Raw genomic sequence first — 23,579 nt, 5'->3', positions numbered from 1 at the left:
TGGTGATGGTGATAGCCTACCAGCAACTCTGGTCTCTTATAGGAAAGATCTTGGATGTAGATCATAACCTCCACTGAACTGTCCTATTCACTTGTTATAGGCCAGGTTAAGATTCCTGTCTGAGGCCACATGTCTCCAGGTTTCATTTGTACATCTAGAATTTTCTTGGTCTCTTTATCTAGGACAATCTAATGAGCTGGATCAAGCCAAAACAGATCAGTTACCATTGTGCTCAAACAACTGCATCACCAAAGAACTTTTCCCAGTTCTCTGAGCAATACAGCTATCAATTAGCATTAATCAAACAGGCGCAGTGACACAGGCTGGCAACAAGTTGGTAGCATTTTCGTGTTTTGGCCATGTCACAAACTATTGACGGTAGGGCTCAATTACACAACTTTCTATTTACCTGCAAACCCAGGGTTGTTTTAAGTCCCTTGTTAATTATTTAGGACTTGCCATATTACACAAGAACAAAACTAATGTGACTGCAGATGCTGGACTTTAATAGCAGCCAAAGCTCAATGGGTAACACTCTGTCCTCTGGAGTCAGAAGGTTGACATATGCACTTCAGCATCGAGGGGGTGCTGCACTGTTAGAGATGCTGTCTTTCGGTTGAGATGTTAAACTCAAATTCCATCTGTGTCATCCCCTTGAGGATGTAAAAGATTCCCAAGGTGCTATTCAAAGAAGAGCTGGACAGTGCAAGGGCCAATATTTATCCCTTAATCTGTTTCAGTGATGTAAATTATCTGATCATTAGCACTGACCTAGCTGACATTGGGAAAGAGCTGACACTGATGTGTGCCACATTTTAAAAAATATTTTATTTATTCGTTCATGATGCGGGTGTCACTGTTTAGGCTAGCAGTTATTGCCCATCCCTAATTGCCTTTGTTCAGTGGGCATTTAAAAGTCAACTGTGAGTCTGGAGTCACACAAAGGCCAGACCAGGTAAAGACGGCAGATTTCCTTCCCTAAAGGACATTAGTGAACCAGGTGGGTTTTTATGACAATCGGCAATGGTTTCATGGTCACCATCAGACTTTTAATTCCAGATTTTTATTGAATTCAAATTTCACCATCTGTCATGGTGGGATTCGAACCCCAGTCCCCAGAGCATTACCCTGGGTCTCTGGATTACTAGTCTAGTGACAACACCACAATGCCACCCCAAATTACAAGAACGACTACACTTCAAAAAGTGCTTCACTAGTTGGACAACACTTTGGGATGATCTGTTTTGTTGATATGCATTTAGAAAGAGAAAGGTTTCCTCCTTTATGCTTGTTTACTAATCTTCTTTTATTCAAATATTGTTTGTGGTGTGAGAACGTCTCCTGCTATATATCTGTATGAAGCTTGTGTATGTTATGTTGAAAACAGATTTCACCTTGTAGACAATCAAGTGCAATTCTTCATAGGCACTGTCAGTATTCACAAAGATCTTGGGAAACCGAACTGCAAGTTCGGGATTGTTGATGTCGTACGGGCCAGTGAGAAACCTGAGGAAAAACAAAATATCCGGGGGATTAGAATCCTTTTACGAGAATTACATCTGTGACAGAGTGACTGCTGCCCCAACACATCTGCCTTCTGCTAACAGTGTGGCAAGTCTGCATTTCCAACAGTGGAATTTGCCTGGCCATGCGGGAATATCAGCTCATAGGTCAGCTTTATGCCAAAATAAATTCAGTGGCAGGCACGAATAAACCCAACACTTTATTCTTTTTGGATTACGTGTTGAGAATAAAATACTAAGGATGCTGGAAATGAGAAATAAAAACAGAAAATGCTGGGAAACACTCAGCAGGTCTAAAGAAAGGTCACCAATCTGAAATGTTAATTCTGTTTCACTCTCTCTCTTGCCAGATCCTGTATTATTTTTATGTTTTACTTTTAATTAAAAGGATTGCGCTGAATGTGGAGTGCTGAGCCCAGATTTACCTAACAGTCAGGAGAGCTGGTACAAGCAAAGTGTTCGATCTCAATGACATCCAGGCCCAGCTTCCTGCAGCTTTACAAATCAATGACTTCTCAAATGAAACTGCCCCTATGAATAATAGCCTCAGGTCCCAGAATATGTGCCTTTTTCAAAGACCAAATCTCCATTCTAAGTGGAATACCAGGACACTGGCACCAACCGAGCTGCACAAATAAAGGAGCCTTTAGGCGATTGGTCTCAAGATCGATTCTCCATACCAATCATGCAGCACACTCCAAGAATGCTCGTATATTTGTGAGATAGCTCAAACTGTGGCTTCAGAGTCCATTGTAGCTGTCTGTACTGACCCTCAGTAATGTAACCAACTGAAGTTGGGAATGGATCCCATTTTTATTCCCAGGATGTGGGTGCCACTGGCTGGACCAGCATTTATTTCCCATCCCCAAGTGCCCTTGAGAGGGGGGGGCGGTGAGCTGCCTTCTCTGAACCGCTGCAGTCCATGTGGTATAGGTACACACACAGTGCTTTTAGGGAGGGAGTTCCAGGATTTTGATCCAGCAACAATGAAGGAATGGCGATATATTTCCAAGTTAGGATGGGGTGTGGCTTGGAGCAGATTTTGCAGGTGGTGGTGTTGCCACGCATCCTCTGCTCTAGTCCATCTAGATGGGAGCGGCCGTGGGATTGGGAAGGTGCTGCTTAAGGAGCCTGCCCCTCCATTCACTACAACCAGAGTCTGAGCTTATTTTGTTTGTGCGGAGCAGGTTTGTGAAAACCTGTACTGCCTGGCCCTCCACCCCCACCCCCTGCCCTCACACAAGATAGAGAGATCAATGTGCCAAGTTTTACACAAACAACAACCTCTAGTTTTCACAGGAGCATTCTGTGCCAATGCAATTAACTGCTCACCAGATTAGTTTGGACTTGTGATGCATTTCCGAATGGCTGACAGAGGGTGCAGTTCGCCACTGGAACCAAAGAGTGGGGTTTCAGAAGTAATAGAAAGCCAAGTGCATTTACTCAGAAATGATGTCAATGCTTAATTAATGTTCACTCCTTTGGTCATTTAGTTCTAAACATCACGCATACCCACCTCTGCCTAATAGGGCCAGGCTGCCAAACCCCACACTGTTACAAATCCTATTCCACTATGTCCATTCATTGTATGCAGTTACACCCACACATTGCTGTGGTCCAGCCTTGAACGAATGGTGCAAGTTTGTCCACATTGCGAGTTTCCATTCATTTTTCCATTCCCTCTCACTCACCTACTGCAAAAAAAAAAATCACCCCACCTTCACATAGCAGCACTCAGGCTCAGCGTTTACCTTACTTTTGAAATTCCCTCCCTCCTCCTTAATCTTTGCAAGGCAGGAGATTCTAGATCTGAGACATTTCCAGAGGAGCTTTGGCTCCGAGGCTATTCCACCATCATGGGAACTTGGATAATCTGCAAAACTCCCAGCTATTAGACACACCAGCTCATACTGGGAAGCAACCTACATACTCTGCACCCAAATACTAAGGCTCAAAATCAGGTCTAACAACAAGGAATGCTTTTTGTTTGTTGATGGGATATGGATGTTGCTGGCTGGACCAGCATTTATTACGCAACCCTAAATGCCCTTGAGAAAATGGTGCTGAGCTGCCTTCTTGAACTACTGCAGTCCATGTGATGTAGGTGCATCCACAATGCTGTTAGGGAGGGAATTCTAGGATTCTGACCTCGTGGCAGCCAAGGAACGGCTTGGATGGTGTCAAGCTTCTAGTGTTGCTGGAGCTGGACTCAGCCAGGCCAATGGAGAGTATGTCATCACACTCCTGACTTGTGCCTTGTAGATGGTGGACAGGCTTTGGGGAGTCTCAGCGCAGGATTCCCAGCATCTGACCTTCTCTTGTAGCCACCATATTTATATCGCTGGTCGAGTTAGTTTCTGATCAATGGTGATCCCAGGATGTTGATGGTGGGGGATTCAGCGATGGTAACACCATTGAATGTCAAGGGGAAGTGGCTAGATTCTTTCCTGTTATTGGAGATGGTCACTGATTGGCACTTGTGTGAAAAGAAAGACATGCATTTATATGGCACCTTTCACAACCACCAGATGGCCCAAAGAGCTTTAAAGCCAATTTGTATATAGCAAACTCCCACAAACAACAATGTGACAATGGCCAGATAATTTGTTTTTGTAATGTTGATGGAGGGATAAATTTTGAAGGACACCGAGGAGATCTCCCCTGCTCTTTTTTAAAATAGTGCCATGGGATCTTTTACATTCACCTGAATGACAATACATTCGACTCGCTCGATAGTGCATTGGAGCGTCAGCCTTGATTTTCGTGCTCAAGTCCTGGGGTGGGACTTGAACACAAGCTTCTGGCTCAGATGAGAGTGCACCCAACAGAGCCATGGCTGATGCACAGAACTTGGATGAAGACCTCGATGGGGCAGCATATAGGGGATTGCTGAGAGTATTGGCTAGACTGCCAGACAGCCTCCTCCCATGCAGGAGTCCAGTTCCAAATTGACAGATGGAATGGCACGGACCCTCCCTTCTCCACGCCTCTACTCTGCCTCCCTGCAGAACCAGAAACTCGGCCACTGCTGTCCCCATGCCTGATGTAGCCCTTGCGTGGAGTGGTCCCTGTCAGGATGCAGCAACACGTTCTGGCAAATCTAGCAGCTCACCACAACACTTCCAAAAAACACTCCAGAGTACTACCAAACACTTTGCAACAGCAGAGGCTAGCGCAAATGTTAATTAACAGAGAAACTTGTCAAGGGATGAAAACTAGCCCAGGCTGACCAGGCACAAGCTCTTCCATTTGAAGCATTTCCCCAGTGTTCTAACGACCCCCAGGGGCCACTATCCCTTTAGATCGGACCTGCCTCAATGGCAGGAGAGGAACGTACGAGGCTGGCAATGCACAACCTATCGGCAGGGAGACTCCAGTGGCCAGCATGGCGAGGCTGGCTGTTGAAGTTCAGCTCCCAGGTTGAGGGGAAGTGGTGAAGGTGGTCATTTGGGTGCCAATAGTACATACTCTGAGCTCTGACGGTTTACCAATCCATATCTCACCAGGACCAGCGCGCATTTCAATCTCAAACCCCAGCTGTCTCCGTTCAGGTCAGGTGGTAAAACCTGCTAGCTTAGCAACAGCAGACTGCTCCAATGCTCTCCCAGCCGGCCTCCCGCCTGCCAATCCCCAAGGAGCTTTGTGGGAGCATTAATCAGACAAAATGACATCGAACCACTTAAGGGAGGACCTAAGCTCAGTCAAGAGGTAAGTTTTAAGGAGCATCTTAAAGGGAGAAAGTGAGGTAGAGAGACAAAGAGGTTTGGGGTGGGAATTCCAGAGCTTGGGCTTAGGCTTCTGAAGGCATGGCCACCATTGGTGGCACAATAAAAACTGGGGACATGCAAGAGGCTAGAATTGAAGGAACACAGAGATCTCAGAAGGTTGCAGAGGCTGGATGAGGTTGCTTAGACAGGGAGAGGTGAGGCCATGAGGTATTTGAAAACTAAACGGGTGCTGGTGATAAGTGAGGATGGTTTAAGTAGTGGGGCCGGAAGGTGCCCGCTAAAGTGTTGTTTGATTAGGGACGTTTTGAGTGCAAGATTACAGGGGAAGTACCACAAGTTATACACCAGGCTCCTGATATAATGAATCATCAATAATTGTCATAGAAGGTTATACCTGCCATAATGGTTGAGACTCACAGTTATTCCACCTCGTCCTGGGGATTCACGACCAATTAGCTAAAGGCAAAGGAGAAAACAAGTTCATTACCATTTGAGTTATTAACAGAAAACATCTCCATTAACATAATTTATTTGCAAGTAAGTAAATTATATACATTGCGACCAATAACTGCTTGACTGTAGGGGTTCAGATTAATAAATTGCCCTTTCACCTCTGGGTTCAGAGATCAATCTCAGACTGAATGACACATCACAGAAGGAGGCTATTTGGCCGATCGTGTCTGGGCCAGCTCTTTGAAAGAGTTATCCAATTTGTCCCACTCCCTCTGGCTCTTTTCCCATAATCCTGCAAAGTTCTCCCCTTCCAAATATTTATCCAATTCCCTTTTGAAAGTCACTATTGAATCTGCTTCCACTGTCCTTTCAGGCAGCAATTTCCAGATCACAATAAAGTGTTGTATTAAACAAATTCTCATCGTATCTCTGGTTCTTTTGCTGATTACCTTCAACATGTGACATTTGGTTACCAATCTACCTGCCAGCAGAAACAGTTTCTCAGTTACTCTATTAGGGCCTTGATAGAATCAAAGTCTCTTTAACAGCCAAAGGTGCTGCATGTTAGAAACTCGAGCGATCTTAATCCAGGACCTTGTGGCTGGGGCTAGGGAGGGTGGTGGGTAGTAGGGATTACAGTACCAGACTGCTCTGACTGGACCTGATTACCCCCCAAGACCCCTCTCCACAGAGGTATCAGGACAACTGGTGCAGGGAATCCAATGTTGGGGGTGAGGCGCCTCAATGAGCCAGAGCAGATAACTGTGTCTAATTGTGGTATTCGGAGCCCTCAATAACTTCTTAAAAGAAAGCACAGCAATCCACTTCCCATCGCAATAAGCACAAAAATTCATGGGTTTTTTAAAAAAAAACACAAAAGCTTCTTGTTAATAAAAGATATAAAAGGGTGCTGCATCTCACAGGAACAGGTGGGCATTCAGCTCCGCAAACTTGCTCTGCCATAAAATTAGATTATGGCTGATCTGTAGCTTAACTCCATCTCCCAGCCCATTCCAAAACCCTTGCCCAACAAAAATCAATTTATCTAGTGAGATTCTTAACTGATCTCCTCAGCAGAGAGAGTGTCCAGAATTCCACTACCCTTTGTGTGAAGAGCTACTTCCTGGCATCACCCCTGAACGGCCTGGCTCTAATTTTAACGTTAAACTTTAATGTCGTACTTCTTGAGCGTAGGGACAGATTAAAGACATTTTGCGAATACCTCAGGCTCCAGTTGCCTTGGGAACAGTGATGTTGTGAGATACTTGTACAGGATTCGCATATCGTCCTGCTCCAACCCACTCCTGAAATAAAACACAAACTTGCATTTATATAGCACCTTTCCCAACGTGCTTTACAGGCAGTGAATGACCAAAGTGTAGTCATTGTTGTATTATGGGAAATGCAGCAGCCAAGTTGCGTGCAGCAAGCTCCCACAAACAGCAATCTGTTAATGACTGGATAATCGGTTTTAGTGATATGGATTGAGGCATAAATATTGGCCAAGACACTGAGGATAACTCCCCTGTTCTTCAAAAAGTGTTATGAGATCTTTTATGTCCATCTGATGGGGCGGACAGGGCCTCAGTTTAATGCCTCATTGAAAAGATGGCACCTCCGACACTGCAGCACTTCCTCAGTACTGCAGTGAAAGGGGCCCATCATGCAGCTCTGCACAACACAGCAGCAATGAACACTGCTCCGTTTCAGACTGCTCTTCAGCTGCCCAGTTCCCCCAACCGGAGTTTCCTGGCAGATAATGAAGGAAATAGTGCCAAATTCCATACGACCAACAACCCTGTTCCCCTGGGTCTTAGTGTCCGCCTCTAACCTGTGCCTAGACCTGTGGATCCAGAAATGCCCCCCTGAGGAAATCATGACCTCACAGCATAACATGTATGTCACTGTTGCGTATCCATTTTTCTTTCTGATGTCTCTAATTAAGAATGTCAACTATGAGTATTGCTGATAAAAGACTCATGTTGCCAAAGCTTCTCATCTTGCACCCACCAGGACAATTTGCAAGAATACCTAATTGTAAAGGGAACAATTTATAATTTAATATTTATAATTTAAACAAAGACCAGCAGTTAACTGTCAGTTATCAGTTAACTGGCACATTCTCCAGAGTCTACTTGTCAACCAAACTGCACTCTCTCCTCATGCAGTATAAATTGTTGTTCCCTTTATAATTTGGTATTCTTGCAAATTGTCCTGATTGAGTGCAAGGCAAAAATCTTCAACATCTGCCTTTTTTCAGCAATACTCATTCTGTACTACCAGATGACTAGGCACTGGGCAATGTGGCATGGACATTCTGCACATGTTCTGTCAAAAATGCATAAAATCTCACCGAAACATTTACAATTCTTAACAAATTGGATAGAATACATGTTGAGAGGATGTTTCCCCTGGCTGTAGAGTCCAGACCTAGGACTCTCAGTATCAGAATAAGGGGTCAGCCATTTAGGACTGAAATGAAAAGGGGTTTCTTCACTTAGCGGGTTGAAAATCTTTAGAATTCTCTACGCCATAGAGCTGTGGATGCTCAGTCATTGAGTATATTCAGGTCAGATTTTGATAGATTTTTGGGTAGTAAGGGGATTAAGAGATATGGGGATAGTGTGAGAAGATGGACTTGAGGTAGAAGATCAGCCATGATCTTACTGAATGGTGGAGCGGGCTCAAGGAGTTGTGGCCTACTACAGTTTGTATTTCCAATAAAGAGAGTAGCCTTGCAAACATAAAAAAGTCTTTCAAACACATGCTTGTTCAGCAGGGTGTATCATTCTTGCCTCTGAGTCAAAAGGTTCTGGGTTCAAATCCCACTCGAGACTTGAGCACAAAATTCAAGCTGAGACTCTCAGTGGAATAGTAAGCGCTGCACTGTTGGATGTGCTGTATTTCGGATAAGACATTAAATCTGGAGCCTGTCTGACCTCTCAGTTGCATGATCTAGTTGCTTGCTAACTTTTGCGTTTCTGCATTCACTACTGTTCCCAGTCAAAGCAAACTCTAGTATCAAGTAGCAATGGACTTACCAGATGAGTTGATCGTTGTACAGAAATGCTGTGTACTTAACGAGATCTAGGCTTTCCTCCATTCTGTTGACAAATGACTGAATCTTCAGGTAGGTCATCTTATCCAGAGGGAAGAAACTGATTCCGCCAAACACGTCCAGCAGGTCACATGAATGTAAGTGCAACGTTTGCAAGTACTGTGGGAGAAATATCAAAACAGTCTTTATCTTAATTTTTTTTCCCCCAAGAGAGCAAATAAAAGTGATCTCCCTGACTCAAACAAAGGGACAGGAGGAGGCCATTCAGTTTCTTGAACCTCTTCCTTAGCAACAGAAGTAGGTTATTCACTGCTTTTGAATTGTAGTCACTGTTGGAGTGTAGGAAATGCAGCTGTCAAATTGTGCACAACAAGCTCCCATAAACAATAATGTGATGGTGACCAGATCACCTGGGGTGTTTTTTTTTTTAAAAATGTGATGTCGGTTGGGTTACAAATATTGATTGGCCATGGCACTGGGGAGAACTCCCCTGCTTTTCTCTGAAAGAGCTCTGTGGGGTCTTTAACATCCACCTGAAAAAGCAAACAGCAAATCTGAAAGACAGCACCTCTGGCAGTGCAGCACTCCCAGAGTACTGCACTAGAATATAACCACTTTCGCCCAAGAGCTACCTTACCCACAGACTGACTGTGTTTACTAATGCAGTTAGAGACTGTGTAGGTTTTACAATCCCAGTAGTCACTAACCTAATTAACAAAACCTCAGCAGATGCTCAATGAAAAATAAATTGGGATTATCTCATATACACCTGTGCTTGATTTTCTGAATGATTTTCAAAACCGCAGCTCAAAAGTTATCAAGTTTGAGACACACAAAATAAACCCATTCTTGACAAGATTTTATATCAATACGTACTTGAGACTAAAAAAGTTGAGGAAATCATTTTAAATTATCTTGCTGTCACTTCAAATGAATTATTTAACTGCAACATTATACAGGCTTCATTACAAAGTTTGTTGTCAAAGGCAGCTGTCACAAGGCTCATTTGTCCCACTGCATAGTATAAATCAGGCAGTCGTCTAACAGTGATGTTCAGTTTAGAATGTACATGAACTAGACAAATAATGCAACTACAAAATATGTTTGAACAGATCAGTGTAAAACAGAATAACGTAACTTAACCCCAAACTGGTCATTAAATTATTATGGCAATGGGGTTAGATCACAGTGACATTTAGCCAGCAGTGAGCTCCATGTTTAAACTAATCCGTTATGTATTATTCAGGCCATGAGGAGCACGGTGCAATAAGAATTTCAGAGACCAGGGGTGGGGATTAGAGGAAACATAAGTGCACACACATTGAAGTTTAGATCTATTTGAGCATGAAAACCACACAGGGATGCTAAAATAAATGCTTTTAACAGTCTAGCAGCAGATGTTTAAAAGTTGGAGGACTTTGTAAAGTGCTTCACACAATACTGTGTGAAGAGGGGAGGGGAATGCAGAGGGGGTTGGCTGGGGGAGAAGATGGTTGATAGGTTTGAGGTGCTGCCTCAGACACAGTAGGCAGAACTTTCCTGTGGGCTTTGGGACACTGATGTTGGAACCAATTAGGGGTCCCGAGCCTGCACTCGCCAGCAGCCAGACCCAGGGAGCTATTTATTTGGAGGCAGCCTGCTAATTGGCCATCTCTGCACTCACAGTCTTATTAAGGATGACGGACAGTCTGTTTGTTTTCCTGCACTGGCTTTGACTGCCTGAGAGTGTCGAAGAGAAACCTCCCTGAGTATTTCTTCCCTTAGGGTACCTGGATCTTTTTTACAAGGGTTATAAGGATGAATTGGGTATCGTCCAGTCAAGAGGGAATACCAGGATTATATTCCCTTCTGTATAGAAGATAACGGATGATCTAATTAAAGGGTTTAAGATGGTTAAAGGATCTGATAGGACATATAGAAAGAAACATCTCCTCTAGTGAGGGTAGGGTAGGGTGGGGTGGGGTGGGGGTCCAGACAAGGGACCATAACTTTAAAATTAGAGTTTAACTGTTCAGGGATCACGTCAAGAAGCACTTCTTTACACAAAGGGTAGTGGAAATCTAGAACTCTCCCCCAAAAGCTGAGGGTCCTGTGGCGGGGGTGGGGGTTCGAGTGAAAGTTTCAAAGCTGAGATTAATAGACTTTTATTGGGTTAAGGGTATTAAGGGTCATGGAACCATAACAGGTAAATGTAGTTAAGCTACAGATTAACCATAATCTAACTGAATGACGGATCTGGCTAGAGAGGCTGAATGGCCTCCTCCTGTTCCTATGTTCACATAAATGCACCTTCCAGTACAGGTTGGGATGGTGGAGAGGGGCCAGGAGCAGAAATCACTGGATAGTGATTAAGCAAAGGCAGATTCTCACTATTCTCAGCCATGGAGCACTGATCAGAATTGTAATCATCTTAAAAACCTCAATTACAATAAACCTTAATCTTTTCTACTTCAGGGAATACAAGCTGGGTCTATGCAACCTGACCTCACAATTTAACCCTTTTAGCTCCAGTGTCATTCTGATGAATTCGCACTGTATCTTCTTTAAGGTCAAATACAACATACTTGGGGGAAGTGGGGGATGCGAAGAGGACCAAGAACGGCTGTAAAGCAACCCACAGTCAAACAGCCCACTAACCCTGGCCTGCCAGTGGGGAAGTTGGCAGGAGGCAGCTGATGGAAGACACAGCCAGAAAGAGTCAGCACCTTCAGGACAGGAGGAGAGGAAAGGGCAACAAGATTAACAAAAACAAATCATGGGTCCTTACAGCACAGGAGGCCATTCAGTCCACCATGCCTATGCTGGATCTTTGGATGAGCTGTCCAATTAGCACCATTCCCCTGCTCTTTCCCCATAGTAATTCAAATTTCTCCTTTTCAAGTACGTATCCAATTTCCATTTGAAAGTTACTATCGAATCTGCTTCCACCACCCTTTGAGGCAGTGCGTTCCAGATCACAACAACTCACTGCGTAAAAAAAAAGTGCTCCTCATCTCCCCTCTGATTTTTTTGCCAATTATCCCAAATCCGTGACCTCTGGTTACTGGCCCTTCTGCCAGAGGAAATAAATTATCCCTACCTACTTTATCAAAGCGAACTCATTATTTTGATCACCTCTATTAAGTTTCCTCCTTAAACTTCTCTGCTCCAAGGAGAACAATCCCAGCTTCTCCAGTCTCTCCACATAGCTGAATTCCCTCATTCCTGGAACCATTTCAGTAAATTTCTTCTGCCCCCTCTCCAAGGCCTTGACCTCCTTCCCAAAGTGTGGCGCCCAGAACTGAATGCAATACACCAGCTCAAGCCTTGCCAGTGATTTAAACATTTAAGAGCCCTACCCTGTAGAAAAACTTCTGGATTCTCTGTTGCAGATGGTCAATGCCTCCAGCCTCCATGGATTTTGCGAAGGTGCCATTGAAGAGCTGAACATGCGGGAAAACCAGAAGCGAACGTTAAGCTGGGAAAATTGGGCAGTAAAGAAAACAGGAAGGAGAAAATGCGTAAGAAATAGCCGATCCACATCACCTTGTACATACAGTAGCACTGCTGGATCACTGCTCCATACACCGTGTCCTGAAATACAGTAGAAGCAAGATTTACTAATTAAAGGAAGAGAATTAGATAGGATTTACAGTGCAGAAATAGGCCATTTGGCCCAACTAGTCTATGCCAGTGTTTATGTTCCACTTGAGCCTCCTCCCAGCCCTCTTCATCCCATCCTATCAACATTTCCTGCTATTCTTTTCTCCTCATGTGTTTTACCGTCTTCACCTCAAATGAATGTATGCTATTCACCTCAACTATGCCTTGAGGTAGCGAGTTCCACATTCTCACAACTCACTGGGTAAAGAAGTTTTTTCCTGAATTTCCTACTGGATTTATTAGCAATTACTTATATTTATGGTGCCTAGTGTTGGTCTTCCCACTAGTGGAAACATCTTCCTTACATCTACCCTATCAAATCCTTTCATAATTAAAAAGACCTCTTTCATGTGACCTCTTATCTAGAAAAAAGGACAGTTTTTACAGCCTTTTCATGTTTGCAATGTCTTAGTGACACAGGAACAGGAAGAGGCCATTCAACCCTTTTCAGCCTATTCCACCATTCAGTTCTATGATGGCTGCTGTCAATTTTTAAAATGACAATAGCCTTTACTATGCGTTTTGTTGAAATTTATGAGAGAAGTGATTGACAATGAACATCCATAGACCTTTGCAGCACAGTTGGAGGCCATTTGACTCATCATGGTTGTACCTTCTTAGAAAGAGCCATACAATTAGTCTTACCCCCCATAGCCCTGCAAATTTCCTTCTGTCTCTTACAAGTTGCTAACCATAAAGGTGGTAATTCTGGGATGAGGTTATTTTTCTGGTCATCGCTGCTATCCATCACTACTATTCATAGCCATTTGTTTTTTCACGGATGATGTGATACCCAGTGAAGATTTCCTAGTGACATCTAACCCTAGGACCAGACTAGATCATGAGCAGACACTGACTAACCAATAACTCATCCTCCTGGTATTCCAGAACACGAGTTCCATCCTTGTTCATCTTTTCAATCATAGGATTTGACACCACCTGGACACAGCAACAGAAAGAGCAACAGTTGTGAACAGACAGAAACACCTCCAGCTTCTAATAGGGGAGGGGGAAGAGGTGAGGGGAGGAGGAGAAGGCGGCTGGTGGGATAGGTAGGGAAAACAGTTATTAAAGTGACACCAAGCAATCAAAACATGAGCTCTATGCATCAATATCCTCCAACCACCAGTGGGAAGCCAGCACTGAACAGTGTGTCTTCCTCAGGGAGAATTGAAGAAAAGAACTTGCGCACAGCCCCCACAAACCCGAGAGATAACCAGATAATTTGCTTTACTGATGTCGGTTGAGGGATAGGTCAGGACACCAGGGAGAACTCCCTGCTCTTCTTTGAATAGTGGCTATGGGAATCTTTTACATGCACCTGAAGATTCAACCGGGGTCTCAGTTTAATGTATCATCCGAAAGGCGGCGCCTCTGACAATGCAGCAATCCCTCAGTGCAGCACATCGTCAGTGTTGGCATTGTCAGCCTGGATAATGGATTCAAAACTCTGGAGTGGAATTTGGACCCACAACCTTCTGGACCAAGAGGTGGGAATGCTGCCTAAGTGTCAGAGGTGAGATCTGGGGAGAGATTCAGCTGCAGGCTGCATTCATCCAGCTTTGGAAGAGGCAGGGTCAGGGTGTAACAGGTACATTTGAAAAATACAGTACCCATAGCTTCACAAGCAAAACAACAGTCCTAGGTGACACGCACAATCTACATGACTTCTGCCTATAGTAATGTGTACCATAACCATCCAGAAATTCTCCTCTGCTTCATGAAAAAACTGTCTGTTCTTCTGTGTATGCAAAGACTTTGCAGGCTTGGTGGGACAGAAAGTCCTGTAAACGGCAGGGAAGAAACACTTAGGTTAGTTCGGAGTCCATCTCTGTAAACCTGTGAGCTAACACAGTGAGGTTCTCTCAGATTGCAGGTAACATACGATCTACTCTCACTCGTGAACAGCTTATAACGCTTGCAAAACATCAGGATAAATGAGGAGATCAAGCCACTGAACAAAGGAATGAACAAACTTGTATTTCTATAGTGCCTTTCACAACATTGGGACATCCCAAAGTGCTTCACAGCCAATGAGCCACTCTTTGAAGTATAGTCGCTGTTGTAATATAGGAACTGTGGCAGCCAATTCAAGCACAGCAAGCTCCCACAACAGCAATAAGATGATAGATTATGTCTTTCAGTGATGTTGGTCAAGAGATAAATATTGGCCAGGACACCAGCTAGATAGTTCCATGAGACTGTTAACATCCACCTGAGCAGGCAGATGGGGCCATGGTTTAACGTGTTACTTACAATAAGTGCTTGACATGGAAGAATGAGTTAAAAGCTAGTCATTTACCTCAACCATGTTTATTCTCAAGACAACTCTTCAAACTCACCCAATCCCTTCCACAATGGAATGTTACAGCTCTATCCAGTTATAGGTGAGCCAATTCTGATCACCTGTTCTAACAATGCAAATATCTTAACAATGTAATTACTATACAATGTAATTGTCAGTCAACAGGAAGATTGTCATTGGACCCTGACAATGTAATTACTGATACCTTGACAGAATGTTCTATCCACCTCTGACAATGCAGCCGACCCTCGCTACTGCACGGGGAGTGTCAGTCTGGATTATGTGATCTAATGTCCGGACTGGGGATTTAAACCCATGACCTCCTGACTCGGGAAATGATATCACTCGGCCACAAAATGCAGCAAGTGGTCACATTAAAAAGCATGGAATGAGAGGCCATCCAGTTTAGGAGGCCAGGTATAATTGGCCCCACTAATGTTCTCGGAGAACACTCTTGTTATTAATACTCTCTCATCCCCAGATCTAGTCAGAATGACTTCACACAGTTCACCCTTCCTTGCATCTCCATGATTTAACCCTGACCTGCTGCCCTCCAGAGAAGATCCTCCTTATCTGAGAAGTAACCATAAGATCCCATGTGTTATCTGAACATTTCGATTCTACATTTATAATTTCCGGTCTCATTCCCAACCAGATACCTATGCAGCTCATGTTGCCACGAAACCACTTTCGCTGGGGATTCTGTTCCACACCCGCTGCTCAGCAGTTTATCTAACCCCTCGAACGACTCGTAAATTTGAAACTGCTTTTCTCTGACCTCTGTCCCTGTGAAACTGCTGCATTATTCACCTCTCACAACATTGAAAAGAAACCTGGATGATAACACGTCTCACAACAGGACAAGCCAATGACACAGAGACATTTCTTCCCTCGCATCAACAGGGCATCACGCATGCACCTAGTGGAAAGGCTGCATTGTGAAATCAGCGCTGTTTTGTTAAAACCGTTCTGCTCAAAGATCCTTACCGTGTAAACTGCACGATTGCCTCACACAGTCCAACATTCCTAATCTTTTCATTCTTATCAACCTCACTGGGATGGTAAAACAGGATCTTCTTTTCTTCCTAGAAGGTAAATCGCAGATTGGTTAGTGATTCACAATGACCCACCTCATCGTTAAACAATAACAGCTTGCATTTATGTAGCACCTTGAATGTAGTGAAACATCCCAAGGTGCCTCACAGGAGTCATCAAATAAAATTTGATACTGAACCACATAAGGAAATATTAGGACAGGTGACCAAAGAAGTGGGTTATAAGAAATGTCTTAATTGAGGGGAGAGAGGTGGAGAGGTTTAGAGAAGGAATTTCAGAGCTTAGGGCTTTGGCAGCGGAAGCCACCAATGGTGCTATAATTAAAATCAGGGCTTCTCAAGATGCCAGAATTAGAGGAGTACAGAGATCTCGGAGGGTATTAAGGCTGGAGGGGATTACAGTGATAGGGAGAGGGTGAGGTCACGGAGGGGATTTAAAAACAAAGACGAGAATTTTAAAATTATACTGCTGCTTAACTGGGAGCCGACTTAGATCAGCGAGCACAGGGGTGATAGGTGAACGGGACTTGGTGCGAGTTGGGACATGGGCAGCCAAGTCAGACTTGATACATTCACAGATTAGAGCAATACGCCAATATTTTGTAATCAGGCAATCAAGGTAGGGATTCTGATGGTGCACTGACTGTTACATCAGCCTCAAAACTGGTACTGACGGAGCATAGCACGAGTCAGCAAATACAATCAATTATACTCAGGTTGCTGTTCACCTACCTCACCTTCTCTTGGTCCAAACTTTGGATTGTAAATGAAAAAGCTCAACAGCGATGGGGGAAATTGCTTTTCATGTGAAGTTGTCATCCTGGGGCTGAAGAGAAACAAGATGACAGCAGGATGTAAGGTTCCATTCATCCAAATCCCTACTAGGAATTCAATCCTGTCTGTATCAGGATCCGATAAGCTGCTAAGTCAATGTAAATCTACAAACTCGTACAAAAATTCCAGAGTTATTGTGAAGTGTTTGCACTGGCATCAATATGCCATAGAGAAACAAACTGATGCTTAAGCCTTCCAATCACATTCAAAAGTGCTGATAGGATTTTCCAATGATATCATTAATCTGCCACCTCAAACTCTTCTCACCATCAATAACAGACCAGTGGCCAACAGTTTGGAAGGCTACTAACTATTGATGCAGAGCCGGGTGGTTCAAATCGACTATTAAAGTTTCCCAGACACCTCGTTGCTCAGTGACAACACAGGTCATAGATCAGTTAAAAGTTGATACAATACAGTTACATGCACAGAATTGAAAAGCAGACAAGTTATGTTAAACTTATTTAGAACTTTGGTTAGACCACAGTTGGAATTACTGTGCACGGTTCTGGGCTTAGACACTGGAGAAGGTGCAAAATAGATTTACCAGAACTATTCTGGAACTGGGAGATTATCCTCTGGGACATTTCTCTCTAGGGAAAAGGAGTCTAAGGGGTAATCTGTCTGACAGAGTCTTTAAGAATATGAAAGGGTTTGATAGGGTAGGTGTAGAGAAGACATTTCCACTTGTGGGGTAGATTGATAGTCACTAATAAATCATACAATGAATTCAGGAGAAATCTCTTTAGCCAGCGAGTGAGAATGTGGAACTCCCTACCACAGGGAATGGTTGAAGTGAAAAGCATTGATGAATTTAAGGGGAAGCTAGATAAACACATGAGAAAGGAATAGAAAGATATGATGACAGTGAGATGATGAGGTGTGGGAGGAGGCTCATGTAAAGCATGAACACCCATAGGTGCAAACATCTTCTCCATGTCTCCCCTATCAAAGTCCATCATCATTTTATAGACTTCATCTTTCCTAGAGAAAAAAACCCCTAGCCTCTCCAATTTTTCCTGATAGTTATAACCTCTACATAATAGTGTCATCATTGTAAATCGTTTTGCACTTTTCCCAATGCTTCCATATCCCTTTCATGATATGGGGGAGAATTTTCTCCATCAGGCGGGCAGTTCGAGAGCAGGCGTGGAGCCAATCGCCACCCGCAATTGGCTGCGTGCCACCATTTTGCATGGGCAGGTCAATTAAGGCCAGGCCAGCGTGACGCCTACCTGCAAGTGTTCAGCACTACCTGTGTGGATGAGAGAAGAGGGGAGCGCCTAATAGTGCAGAAGTCTCTCTGAGGCACGGAGCTGCCTTGGGGAGATTAATTTGATAAAACATTGTAAAAAGAGGATTATTCACACATGTCCCCTCATGTGACACTGTCACATGAGCTGGGATATGTTTATGAATTTTAATTAAAAAATGTTATTTAATTTATAAACCCTTCGTGAAACCTCATCCTGCCCGTGGATGAGGTTTCATGAGAAATGCGAAGGCCGCCTGGGCTCTTCATCTGCCCGCCGACCTTAAGGTTGGATGGGCAGCCCTGACAATCACTTTAATGAGGTAATTAATGGCCTTAACAGGCCTTTGACAGGTTGGCGGGCACGCAGCTGACTCTGGTGTCTGCCCGCCGAACTGAAAATTGGAATGACGCTCGGTGGCATTGGGACACACGCCCGACGCCACCGTGCATCATTTTATGCATTGGCGTGCAGGGCCAGGGCCCTGCACGGAAGATTCAGTCCATGGAAACCAGAATTGTGCACAGTGTCGTCAGACCAAGGTTCAATACAAGCTTAACTTGACTTCCCTGCTTTTCAATTCTGTCTCTCCACAAATGAACCCCAAGGTTGGGTTTGCTTTTTTTTAAAAAAAAAAGTCCTTATTAATCAACATCTTTACAATTTTAATCTCTCCACCATTGGTGGCTATGCATTCAGCTGCCTGGGCCCTAAGCTCCGGAATACCCTCTCTACATCTCTCAGCCTCTCTATCTCTCCCTCTCTTCCTTTAAGACATCCTTACAGCTTACCTCTTTGACCCAGCTTTTGGTCATCTGACCTAATGTCTTATAGCGCTCGGTATTAGACTTTATTTTATAATGTTCTTATTATAATGTTCTTATGAAGCGCCTTGGAATGTTTTACTATATTAAAGACGCTATATAAATAAGTTGTTGCTGCATTGCTACTTCTAATGGTTGTGGTGCTGGAGGTCAGTCATCTCAGCTCCAGGACATCACTGCAGGAGTTCCTCAGGGCAGTGTCCTTGGCCCAATCATCTTCAGCTGCTTCATCAATGACCTTCCTTCCATCATAAGGTCAGAAGTGGGGATATTCGTTGATAATTGCATGATATTCAGCACCGTTCACGACTCCTCAGATACTGAAGCACTCCACATCCAAATGCAGCAAGACCTGGACAATATCCAGGCTTGGGCTGACAAGTGGCAAGTAGCATCCGTGCCACATAAGTGTCTCCAACAAGAGAGAATCCAACCATTGCCCCTTGATGTTCAATGGCATTACCATCACTGAAACCCCCACTATCAACATCCTGGGGGGGGTTACCATTGACCAGACACTGAACTGGATTAGCTATATAAACATTGTGGCTATAAGAGCAGATCAGAGACTAGGAATCATGTGATAAGTAACCCACAGCTCCCACAACACTCAAGAAGCTTGACACCATCCAGGTCAAAGCAGCCCACTTGATTGGCACCACATCTACAAACATTCCTTCTCTCTGCCGCCGACGCACAGTAGCAGCAGTGTGTTCCATCTACAAGATGCACTGCAGGAACTCACCAAAGCTCCTTTGACAACACCTTCCAGACCCACAACCACTACCATCTAGAAGGACAAGGGCAGCAGATACATGGGAACTTCTGGAAATTTCCCTCCAAGCCACTCACCATCCTGACTTGGAAATAAATCGCCGTTCCTTCACTGTCGCTGGGTCATAATCCTGGAACTCCCTTCCTAACAGCACTGTGGGTGTACCTACACCACATGGACTGCAGAGGTTCAAGAAGGCAGCTCAGCACCACCTTCTCAGGGCAATTAGGATGGGCAATAAATGCTGGCCCAGCCAGCGAAGCCACATCCCATGGATAGATTAAAAAAAATCTTTTAGTGATTTGTGGATCTGTGCCTCCAGATCCCTTTACCCCATTTAGATACTTATACAGGAAGTATATGGCCTCCTTATTCTTTTGCTATATATAAACTTAATCACCTGTTCTTATGCTGTTTTGTAGGAATAAACAGAATACACTTAAAGACTTGCTGCTTTATATATTATTAATCGTGTGCAATTATTATAAATTCCACCGAAAATCACTTCAGACAACATTTGTACCGTATATTGGTTTACAAACCTTAATGCTACATGTATCTAGTTTCAGCTCATCAGCCTAGTTTCCCAATGACACTATTTATTAAGAGTGAGGAAAAGATCCAGATGTGAAAGTGCATTCATAAATTCCAGCTCTTTGATTCGATCACTTTGCACCTAGTGTCATCTTATACTCAAACCAATCTCAGGATTGAACCTTAGTATTTAAAATATTTGTAGTTTTAACAACATTTTCCTATCCCCACTACTCTCCAACTAATACCTAGTAGCTCATCAGGGATTGAGCTAGAATTTAATGTTCTCATCCTCCAGTCCTTGTCTCACTCTCTCCCCATCTCTGTAATCTCTTCCAGCCCCACAACCCTCTGAGAGATCTACTCTCCTCCAATTCTGGCCTCTTGTGCGTCCCCGATTTTAATCGCTTCAGCTGCCAAGGCCCTAAGTTCTGGAATTCCAACCCTAAACCTCACCGCCTCTCTCTCCTCCTTTTATGATGTTCCTTAAATTACACTGATTATGTTCCAGAGAAGTGTTTTATGATGTTGAAAGGGGGGGTGGGGGGCTATATAAATGCAAGTTGTTGTATTCAAGGATTGAGGCAGCGGGGCCTACTCTCCCCTCTACATTTTAGTTCTGTGCTCTTCATGTGAATAGAAGAATAACTGGTTTCTACAATTACCTTGTCATCAACATTAGCAATGGATTCTAGCAGTTTCTCTGTCCTGGTTCTGAAGTACATTACGCAAAGTCTCAGGCAGCCATCTGCCGAAAGAAAGAGAGAAATGTCAGAACAATGGTTCCACTTTCCAATGCTTCTCAATCTCAAAGTCCTGCTTGGTTTTAGCTTGGACTTACTCAGGTAATGAGGGGCCTACCACTAACCACTTCGGAGAGAGCCAGTGGCATTGATGGAAGGGTAACAGGACGATCTGAAATGGTTGAAGCGAGGGGAGGCAAGACTAAACTGGGAGATAATAAAACTGTCAACACAATCAAGGCTACCCCATGTTCTTACAACAAGGAGCAGGTGTCAGCCATGGCTCTACGGGTAGCCCTCTCATCTTGGGAGTCAGAAGGTCATGAGTTCAAGACCCACTGCAGAGACTTGAGCACAAAATCTAGGCTGACAATCCAGTGCAGTACTGAAGGAGTGTTGCAGTTTCGGAAGTGCCATCTTTTGGATGAGACGTTAAACTGACAGCCGTCTGCCCTCTCAGATAAAGGTAAACGATCCCACGGCAGTATTTAGAAGAGCTGGGAAGTTATTCCAGGCGTCCTGTCCAATCCTCAACCAACATCACTTAAAAAATAAATTTACCTGGTTGTTATCTCACTACTGTTTGTGGGAGCTTGCTGTACATGAATTGGCTCCTTCAATTCCTACATTACAACAGTGACTAGACTTCAAAAGCACTTCATTGGCTGTAAAGCTCTTTGCGATGACCTGAGGCTGTGAAAGGCTATAAAAATACAAGTCTGTCTTTGTTCTTTAAAAACACAGCTATAGAAATAAAGGCAAATATGTTTTAGTGCGCATGTTGACGTTAACACAAATTGCTCGCAGCACTAGACGGTGTATCATCTTTTAGAGACATCAAGAGAAAATGAGAACAGAACAGGGAACAAAAGGATGACTGGATTCTGATTCCGTCCTCTGTGGTTATTGTTAACAAAATTTAACACAGGGAAGAGAGCTATGGATGGTTTGTCTGGGATTTAAATCTATGGGTTTTTTTTCCATTGCTTCCCAAATTACTGACTGAAGAATTGGAAAGATTAAAAGCAGGGAGGGGATTTCTCAAAACTCTGCAACAGTTGAGCTGAGGCATGGGTGGGATCCTAGCTCACAAAGGGTGATTGCTAATGCTGGAGAGGTTGGGTGCTCAAAAGAGACAAAGGATGATCCATGGAGGAATTTAAATACAAATGTGACAACAAGGTGCAAGGAACTGAACTGTCCCAAATAGCCAGCAAGATGAACATGTTACAAATGGTGTCTTTGTAATTGAGCTCTAAGCTAATGGAAACAGAATTACCTGGAAAAACTCAGCAGGTCTGGCAGCATCGGCGGAGAAGAAAAGAGTTGACGTTTCGGGTCCTCATGACCCTTCAACAGAGTTTTTCCAGGTAATTCTGTTTTTGTTTTGGATTTCCAGCATCCGCAGTTTTTTGTTTTTATCTAAGCTAATGGAAAATGGTTAGCATTTAGTTGATTTATTTTAGGAAGGAGATTAACATTTTGGGCTGAGCAACGTGCAAAACATCTGTCATAAAGTTTTTCTCTCGGACAGATTTTGGGGGTGAGATAATGAAATTTTCACAGTATAATATTTTGTATTTTGAAAGCTTAGATTTATAAATCTCTATATTTCCTACATTATGGCACTGACTACATTTCAAAAACACTTAATTGGCTGTAAAGCACTTTGGGTCATCCTGAGATCATGAAAGATGCTATAGAAATACAATCTTTCATCATATCCCTTCCTATCTCCGTAGTCTCTTCGAGCCCTAAACACTTCGAAATCGCTGCGTTCCTCTAATTCTGGCTTCTTCCATATCTCCAATTTTAATTGGTCTACCATTGGTGGCTGTGCTTTCAGTTGCCTGGCCCTAAGCTCTGGAACTCCCCCCCTAATTTTCTCTCTCCTCCTTTAAGACACACCTTAAAACCAAAACAAAAACAGAATTACCTGGAAAAACTCGGCAGGTCTGGCAGCATCGGCGGAGAAGAAAAGAGTCGACGTTTCGAGTCCTCATGACCCTTCAGCAGTTCTGCTGAAGGCCCTAAGCTCTGGAACTCCCCCCCTAATTTTCTCTCTCCTCCTTTAAGACACACCTTAAAACCAAAACAAAAACAGAATTACCTGGAAAAACTCGGCAGGTCTGGCAGCATCGGCGGAGAAGAAAAGAGTCGACGTTTCGAGTCCTCATGACCCTTCAGCAGTTCTGCTGAAGGGTCATGAGGACTCGAAACGTCAACTCTTTTCTTCTCCGTCGATGCTGCCAGACCTGCTGAGTTTTTCCAGGTAATTCTGTTTTTGTTTTGGATTTCCAGCATCTGCAGTTTTTTGTTTTTAACTCCTTAAAACCAACCTTACTGGTCACCTGTCATCATGTCAAATTTTGTTTATCATGCTCCTGTGAATCATCTTGGGGCTTTACTACATTAAAGGTGCTATATAAATGCAAGTTGTTGTTATACCTCACCACTTCTCCCCAAACACTTCACAGCCTTTGGATTACAGTTAAAATGCAGCTAATTTGCATACAGCAAGCCCTCAATAGCAGCAGATAACTGAATGAGCTATTAATTTGTTTTTGGTAATATTGGTTGAGGGGAGAATGTTGGCGGAGAATGCTGGCCAGGACAATTGCCCCGCTCTTATTCAAAAAAGTAGCTGTGGGGTCTTTTGAGTCAACTTCAGAGGGCAGACAGGACATCATTTAACATTTCATCTTAAAGACAGTACCTTTGACAGTGGTAACAAAATATAATTAAAAGGACATTGTTGACCCTGCACAATAATTTACTAGGTTCGCAATCCAACAGCATGCAAGGACAAGGTGATATAATCAAGCTATTGGTCTTCCCTCTCATGTAAAGCA

At 43.6% G+C, this 23,579-nt stretch overlaps 1 protein-coding gene across 4 annotated transcripts in view; it reads right to left on the bottom strand.

Annotated features, from left to right (window-relative positions):
• ccz1 (CCZ1 homolog, vacuolar protein trafficking and biogenesis associated) overlaps positions 1-23,579 on the bottom strand; it is a 50,081-nt gene that overhangs the window by 22,075 nt on the left and 4,427 nt on the right. The window contains exons 2-12 of one of the 4 annotated variants that reach the window (XM_041206547.1): positions 20,650-20,732; positions 16,497-16,590; positions 15,697-15,794; positions 14,095-14,188; positions 13,266-13,343; positions 12,288-12,335; positions 12,101-12,184; positions 8,746-8,921; positions 6,927-7,008; positions 5,646-5,707; positions 1,395-1,506 (exon numbers count right to left, since the gene is read on the bottom strand). In XM_041206547.1, the coding sequence (XP_041062481.1) occupies positions 1,395-1,506; positions 5,646-5,707; positions 6,927-7,008; positions 8,746-8,921; positions 12,101-12,184; positions 12,288-12,335; positions 13,266-13,343; positions 14,095-14,188; positions 15,697-15,794; positions 16,497-16,590; positions 20,650-20,663 (942 nt within the window). In that variant the 5' untranslated portion in view covers positions 20,664-20,732. The remainder of the gene's footprint in view (positions 1-1,394; positions 1,507-5,645; positions 5,708-6,926; positions 7,009-8,745; positions 8,922-12,100; positions 12,185-12,287; positions 12,336-13,265; positions 13,344-14,094; positions 14,189-15,696; positions 15,795-16,496; positions 16,591-20,649; positions 20,733-23,579) is intronic. The other 3 variants (XM_041206549.1, XM_041206548.1, XM_041206550.1) reach the window with 3 other exon arrangements.

The sequence above is a fragment of the Carcharodon carcharias genome, chromosome 15 (genome assembly GCF_017639515.1).
Source record: "Carcharodon carcharias isolate sCarCar2 chromosome 15, sCarCar2.pri, whole genome shotgun sequence".
In the NCBI taxonomy this organism is placed as follows: Eukaryota; Metazoa; Chordata; class Chondrichthyes; order Lamniformes; family Lamnidae; genus Carcharodon; species Carcharodon carcharias.
Note: the sequence above shows the minus strand (reverse complement) of the source record. Positions and strands in the feature narration are given on the sequence as shown.